General features: G+C 27.4%; 1 protein-coding gene across 1 annotated transcript; it reads left to right on the top strand.

Annotated features, from left to right (window-relative positions):
* Positions 1 to 1,845: 1,845 nt before the first annotated feature.
* Positions 1,846 to 6,995, top strand: LOC107616352 (putative amino acid permease 7). Its single transcript, XM_016318322.3, has 7 exons — positions 1,846 to 1,966; positions 2,058 to 2,291; positions 2,403 to 2,496; positions 2,627 to 2,841; positions 4,746 to 4,879; positions 5,000 to 5,227; positions 6,555 to 6,995. Exons 1-7 carry the CDS (start codon positions 1,891 to 1,893, stop codon positions 6,954 to 6,956), a joined length of 1,383 nt encoding a protein of 460 aa, XP_016173808.1. The 5' UTR covers positions 1,846 to 1,890; the 3' UTR covers positions 6,957 to 6,995.
* The last annotated feature ends 1,046 nt before the right edge of the window (positions 6,996 to 8,041 follow it).

Here is an 8,041-nt window from a genome sequence, read left to right as displayed (position 1 = left end):
CGCGACCCCTCAAAATAAAATCGATCCACTTTGGTCTCTGTTCCCTAATTCCGTCACACAACGCGGTCCCTATGGGTATTTTTCCGTCAACTATGAACGGAAAATGTTGACGTGTCAGGTTCAGAAATGGATAGAGATCTAATTGTCTCTAAATTTAAATTGGTTAGGGGTTTATTTGTCCTTATAATTTTTTAAACAAAATTTTTTTAGATTATTTTTTTATTTATTATATTAATATTTTTTTTCCAATAAATTATTAAATATATAGTATAATAAGTACAAACTAATTAATAAATTATTCAAATTTAAAAATATCATTTATTATCAAACTAAATAAATCATTCTCAAATATAATTTTTAAATACATAAATAATAAACATTAAACTTCAGTTAATACATTAATAATAATAACCCTATGATATACTATTAGTATTATGATCTAGAAAATTTTTCACAATAAAGTAAAAACTAATGAACACATTACTTGATATATAGTAAAATATTTTTGAGTAATAACAAATTTAATTTTTTATCTCTTTAAACTAAATTAATAATTCTATTTAATATCTTTCTACTAAAATACACTATAAATAAGCTACTAATACTAAATGAAATAATTAAAATATATAACCTTTAATGAAATAATTAAATACTAATTGAAATAATTCTATTTTTTATCTCTTTAATTGAATTTTAATATACTTAAAATTTTAATTAATCTATATTATTCTTATATTGATAAATCTTTATCAATCTATAACCTTATGATCATATGTATTATTAATAGATTAATAATATTATTGATACTTTAAATATGATATATATATATATATATATATATATATATATATATATATATTATTTCATTTAGTATTATTAGTAGTTTACTCATAGTGTATTTTAGTATAAAGATATCAAATAGAATTATTAATTTAGTTTAAAGAGATAAAAAATTAAATTTGTTATTACTAAAAAATATTTTACTATATATCAAGTAATGTGTTCATTAGTTTTTACTTTATTGTGAAAAATTATTTAGATCATAATACTAATAGTATATCATAGGGTTATTATTATTAATGTATTAATTGAATTTTAATGTTTATTATTTATGTATTTAAAAATTATATTTGAGAATGATTTATTTATTTTGATAATAAATGATATTTTTAAATTTGAATAATTTATTAATTAGTTTGTACTTATTATACCATATATTTAATAATTTATTGAAAAAAATATTAATATAATAAATAAAAAAATAATCTAAAAAAATATTGTTTAAAAAATTATAAGGACAAATAAACCCCTAACCAATTTAAATTTAGAGATAATTAGATCCCTGTCCATTTCTGAACATGACACGCCAGCATTTTCCGTTCAGAGTTGACAGAAAAATATCCACAAGGACCGCGTTGTGTGACGGAATCAAGGGACAGGGACCGAAGTGGATCGATTTTATTTTGAGGGGTCGTGTTGTCATTCTTGAAAATGGACAGGGACCGGGTTGGTACTTCACTCTAAATTTAATTAGTAGCATTAAATTATGGTGTAGTGTATTTTTATTTGATTGGTGATTGTTTATATTGTTCAAAATAGTCATTGTTTACCTAGCACTCCCTTTTTAAAAAATAAAAAACATGTATCTACCAAAAATAAAAATAAAAATAAAAACAAAAACATTATTGAAGTTAGAAAAATGATAGCTAGCTCTCCATTACAATCTTAAATCGTAAACCCAAACTCAACTAGGATGGTAAAATATAATTATAATCAGCTCCTAATATCATCTCATGCAACTTCATATATAGTGCTCCCCACCTTCAATTTCTCTTTAATGTTCCAAGCTTAGGCCTAATTAAACTCCATAACCATAAGCTTGGTTAAAAGATGGATGTGATGAACTCTCTCCAAATAAGAAGTGGCACAGGTGCTTATGATGATGATGGACATGTCAAAAGAAAAGGTAAAATTTTTCTTTTTCTTCTAAATGTCTCGAAACAGAGAATACAGAGACACTGAGATAGAGGCTAAATGTATCATAATTCATAACCCAGGAACCGTAAGGAGTGCCGTGGCTCATATCATCACGGCGGTGATCGGCTCCGGCGTTCTGTCTCTTGCTTGGAGCACTTCACAGCTAGGATGGATTGCAGGGCCAATTACCTTGCTCTGTCTTGCAATTATAACCTATGTTTCTTCATGTCTCTTATCTGATTGTTACAGAACTCCGGATCCTATAACTGGGAAAAGAAACTACTCTTACATGGATGCTGTTAGAGCCAATCTTGGTACTATCAAAATTTTATATAGCATTAATTGTTAATAATAATTTTAAAAGAACTACATTGGTAATTATAAATTATGATTTCATATGGTGTATATGTTAAATTTTTTTCCAGGTAATAAAAGTACTTGGTTTGCTGGTTTCCTTCAATTTTTGGCCTTATATGGGACTTGTATAGCATATGTCATAACCACAGCGACCAGTCTAAGGTATATGAAATTTGAAATTCAATGTTTTATGCATAAAATAATTTTACATCAATAAAAATATATATTTTTTAATATTGACGGCTTGAATGGTTATTAAAAAGAACGGATGTGACTAACGTCACTTGTGCAGGGCAATTCTGAAATCAAATTGTTATCATAAGGAAGGACATAAGGCTTCTTGTGAGTATGGAGATAGTTTGTATATGGTGATGTTTGGGTTGGTCCAGATTGTGATGTCGTTCATACCAGATCTTCATAACATGGCATGGGTTTCAGTTGTTGCTGCAATTATGTCCTTCACTTATTCATTCATAGGACTTGGACTTGGCATCGCCACAGTTATAAGTAACCATCTCTTCTATTATTACTATTTAATGTTAACTTGCTAATGTTGGTTTCATTATTTCCAAAGTGTCTACAATCTCATCGGTTTTCAACTAAATGAGATCACAAACTTTTAAATTATAGAAACTTCATGTATTCTTAAAGATCTTACATACTTGTTAGTTTGTTTGGGTTAATCTAGAATCCATAGATTTTACCCCATCTCAATTAAGCGGGTGCACATACATATGCACACACACACATTCTTTTCTTGAAAAAAAAAAAAATATATATATATATATATAATATAAAAAGAGTTTAATTTTGATATATTAACAGTGTTATACCGTAGTGTAATTACATTTGTTCTTTGGATAACCAATCACATAGTTAATGGTTAATATAAAAAATAGTTATTTTTATTAATATAATGTTACATAATTAGATACATGTGTAAAATTATTTTACATTAACAATGCATTAAAATTAAATTCATATGAGAAGTATACCCATCATTGACTTTTGAAACCATTAATTTCATTCAAATTAATGCATTAATTAATTATTGGGTAGGAAATATGGTGAAAAAATATATATTGGAGCAGTTATTTTCAATTGTTGATGATATTATGATTTTTTTTGTTTAATTATTCTATTGGTTTTTATAATTTTGTAAAATTTTTAATTAGGTCTTTATACTTTTTTTTTTTTAATTTGGTTCCTCTACCAATTTTTTTTCAGTTAAGTCCTTCTTGACAGTAATTGGTTTAATTGTATAAGGATCTAAATAAAAAAAATTAGTGTAGAGACCCAAATAAAAGAAAAAAAAGTTTAAGGACCCAATTAAAAAAAAATTAGTGTAAGGACTCAATTAAAAAGAAAAAAAGTATAAGAACCTAATTAAAAATTTGGTGAAATTATAGGACCAACAAAGTAATTAAACTTTTTTTTTTTCTTCTTAACTGAAATTTAGTTCGACGGAGATTCAAACTTACTACTTAGGGGTGAGCACATGTCGCGGTACCTGATTACTCGTCCCAAACCCGAACCGAATAAATTATATTGGCTCTGGAACTAATGGGTAATCGAGTCTAACCCAAACCAAACCAATGACTCTCTCTAGTAATTAGTTGGGGTAACGGTTATGGGAATGCGGAACCCAAACCAACTTTTAGATCTGACCATATATTAATTAAATAAAAATTTAAAATATATATACCTTTTAATATGTATGGATTTTAATGTCTTTAGTGTTTAATATATTTGAATTTTAATGTGTTTAATTTTTAATGCATTTGGTGTTTAACATGTTTGAATTATTTATATTAATGTTATATGTTTATTGTAATTACAGATTTTTTAAGATAAATTTTTTTTTTATAAATTTTTGTTCATTGGACACCCAATTACCCGAACCGTTTGATTTAGGTACACACACAAAAAATATAAATCTGAACCAAATCAAACCAATTACAATTCAATTAGTTCGGTTCTAATTTTATCTTAAACCCGAACCAACCCGACCCGTGCTCACCCCTATTACTACTTAAAAAATAATCTAAACGCATAAATATGATAGATGATGTTGTAAACTCATATTATCAATATAAAAATACTTTATACATGTATTTAATTATACTATAGCTTATTAAAAAATATAACTAATAAACATTTTAGATTGTGAATAGATCGTTTCAATTTTTTTAAAAAAAAAAATTGTCAAGCATAATCTTTTACTATTTAACATCTTTTTTCATATATATATATATATTTTTTAGTCTCACTTAAAAAAGTGTATAATAAAAAATTATTTTACAACAATATTAAAAAAAAAATTGAGAGATCCATTCCCTGGATAGAGGTAATTTGATTTGATAACTTTAATCAAATAACAATGTATGATTGGAATTTGGTGACACTTACAGAAAATGGAAGAATTATGGGTAGCATAACAGGGGTAGCAACTAATAACGTTGCAGACAAAATATGGTTAGTGTTTCAAGCACTTGGCGACATCGCATTCTCTTATCCCTACTCTCTTCTCCTCCTTGAGATTCAGGTATTTCATATTCAAATTAGGTAGTAATTATTACTTATTAGTGGTTGGTACCACTTTTGAAAAAAAGAAGCAGCAATTTAATGCTGAAATTAAGAAAATGTTGAATTTTGTTGTTACAAGGACACACTGAAGTCTTCTCCACCGGAAAACCAAACCATGAAGAAGGCGTCGATGATTGCAATCTTGATCACAACATTCTTCTATCTCTGTTGCGGATGCTTTGGATACGCCGCCTTCGGAAACTCTACGCCGGGAAACCTGCTCACTGGGTTTGGCTTCTATGAGCCTTTCTGGCTTGTTGACATTGCTAATGTTTGCATTATTGTTCATTTGGTTGGAGGGTATCAGGTACCTTTATTGCTAATGTTTGAATTTAGGTGGAAACTCAGGTGGAGTCGACTTTACGTGAAATTGATACTTGAGAGTCGTTAAATAATTTGACTGATTTGACTAAAATTTCATCTAATGGTTTTTAGGTATCAATTTCATATGAAGTCGACTTCACCTGAGTTTTTACCTTAAATTTAACTTTGTTACATTATTAGTGTAACTTTACATAGAGTCATAGACAATAGACCATATATATTGTCGCGTAAACAAAAATAACTATTTTTTAAATATATTACTTAAAATGTATAAATATGAATCGTATGAAATTATTTTAAGTATCAAAATTAAAAATGTGTTTGGAAATATTAAAATGAGAAAAGAATTTTATTTTTATTAAGAAGTAAATTTTAATTCTATTTTAAATTTAAATTAATGATTTAGAACAATTAATTACATGAATTAAATGAATTTTGTGTTCTTTACTATTTTATTTTTGGGGTTTTTTATTTTTGCCTTTTTTTTATTTGTTTATTAGGGACAATTTTAACATTTTAATCTTTAGTAATACAGAATTACAAATCAGATTTTTTTGGTATGATTTAATTTGAATATTAATGTAAGAATTGAAATTCTTTTGAGAATTAAAAATTATACTTTTATTGTATTTTAAACTTAAAATTTTTTTTTATGAGAACTCTATTCTCAAGATATTCCAAACACACCTTAAACGCTTTTGGTTAAACTATTTACTATTTAGCATCAATTTCTTAATTAGTAAAAGTTTTTAATAGAACTTACATGTGTATATAACTTTCATTCTCGTCAAATTGAATTTGAGAAGTATTCACATGTATATGTCCTTGTATAATAATGGCTAAAATCACATTAAATGGTATGATATATTTAATTAAATAATATGTGTTAATGTATTAACTATCATCTTTATATAAAAATATTTTTATTTAAATAATTTCATTTTTAAAATGTTAACTAATCTTTAAATTGTCATAGTAGATTTTCAAATATTATGTTAACCAGATAGATAACTAAATTCATAATTATAAAACTTCGGAAATCAAATTGATTCTTATTATCTCTATTTTTTTTTAACCCTTTAATTGTTTGCTCACCTACATCATACTAATTAATGGACAATTTTATTATGATGATGAGGTTTTTGTGCAGAGAGAATAAAGAAAAATGTATAATTTATTTTAAAAAATAATAAAAATAAAATGACATATTCTTCTAAATAGATATCCAACTATTTGTTAGAAAGAATTTTTATCTCTTTACCATTTTTTTCCCTTCATGCAACTTAATTAATTACTGTTCTTCTTAACAGATTTATTGTCAGCCAATATATAATGTAGCTGATAGATGGAGATCAAGAAAGTTCCCCAACAATGGTTTTGTGAACAATTTCTACAAAGTGAAACTACCCCTTTTGCCCCCTTTTAACTTCAATCTTTTCAGGTTCTGTTTCAGAACAATTTTTGTGATTTCAACCACAGGAGTTGCAATTCTTTTCCCTTACTTCAACCAAGTTCTTGGAGTTTTAGGAGCCATAAACTTTTGGCCATTGGCAATTCTTTTTCCAGTGGAGATGTACTTAGTTCAGAAAAAGATTGAAGTATGGAGTAGCAAATGGATTGTTCTTAGGATATTTAGCTTTGGTTGCTTTCTTGTGACCTTAATGGGGTTTGTGGGCTCACTTGAAGGAATCATAAGACAGAAAATTCATTGAAAGGTTTATTAGGTCACTCTATTCAATAATACATCATTTCTTTCGTGTGAGAATAAATTAAAATAAACATTACGCAATTAAATAACTTTTTTCTAAAAGTATATTTTATTGTTGTTAATGTTAGTGTTGTTTAACACCGCAACTAGAGTATCAGCCAACTTGAGTCAATTTTTTAAATTAAAAAAAAAAACACGCTGTCCTCCCCCTCTTCTGTGCAAAAAAAAAAAATCCAAAATCTAGGAAACAAACATCCAATAACTCACATAAAAAATCATCCATTTATTTAGAAATAAATATTCGATACCCTGTAAAAGAAACACCATTTAATTAGAAAGAATCGTCCGAAAAATAGTTATAAAAAAACAGAAACACACTGCAAAAGGACATTGCGTTCGCGAAGGAAGAGGTGCTGCGGTGGTCAGTAGTGGTATGAATTGTAACACCCTACTACACAGAGCTTTACACCTAAGATGTAAAACAGATGTGACGAGGCGCTACAACCTCTAAAAATAAAATATAAATATACATAATATAGTTAAAAAGAAGGTTTATCTAGGAGCCTTTGAAAGAAAGTTTAAAGCAAAGCATTAAATAGAAAAACGCATCATTCATGTAAGCGATAAACGTAACGAAGCTGGATAAGAGTAAAATAAGCATGAAAATATATATGCAAAAGAGTTCCAAGATACAGATAGCAAAGCTTCTGACCCGGCTCGCAAAATTAAAACCGGACAGAGCATATATATAGATATACACATTAGAATCCCAAAGGACCACAAGATAGCCTACAGAACCTGTTTCTCCAAATACAACATCTAAGAGGATAAAACATAACATACATATGTAGTGGAGATAAAAGTATAAATATATATACATCATAACCAAACTAAAGTCCTAAATACTACAAAAGAATCTTCGCTTTTAGAAGCTCCCAGAATGCTTCAGCGAGGTGCCGCCTGACCTGCATCTGAAAACCACAAATATCCGTATGGAATGAGAACAGGGGGTTCTCAATATGGTAAAGGTGTCGTATACATAAGATATAAGGTCTTGGGAAAACCAGAGGCAATCCTAGAATGTCGACA

The sequence above is a fragment of the Arachis ipaensis genome, chromosome B1 (genome assembly GCF_059453495.1).
Source record: "Arachis ipaensis isolate K30076 ecotype BB chromosome B1, ASM5945349v1, whole genome shotgun sequence".
In the NCBI taxonomy this organism is placed as follows: domain Eukaryota; kingdom Viridiplantae; phylum Streptophyta; class Magnoliopsida; order Fabales; family Fabaceae; genus Arachis; species Arachis ipaensis.
Note: the sequence above shows the minus strand (reverse complement) of the source record. Positions and strands in the feature narration are given on the sequence as shown.

Bases quoted from the DNA above. Each gene is read 5' to 3' on its own strand.
- LOC107616352 (XM_016318322.3), top strand. From the start codon at position 1,891: ATGGATGTGATGAACTCTCTCCAAATAAGAAGTGGCACAGGTGCTTAT. The intron at 4,880-4,999 runs GTATTTCATATT...TGTTGTTACAAG, and splicing joins TTCTCCTCCTTGAGATTCAG to GACACACTGAAGTCTTCTCC. The intron at 5,228-6,554 runs GTACCTTTATTG...TCTTCTTAACAG, and splicing joins ATTTGGTTGGAGGGTATCAG to ATTTATTGTCAGCCAATATA.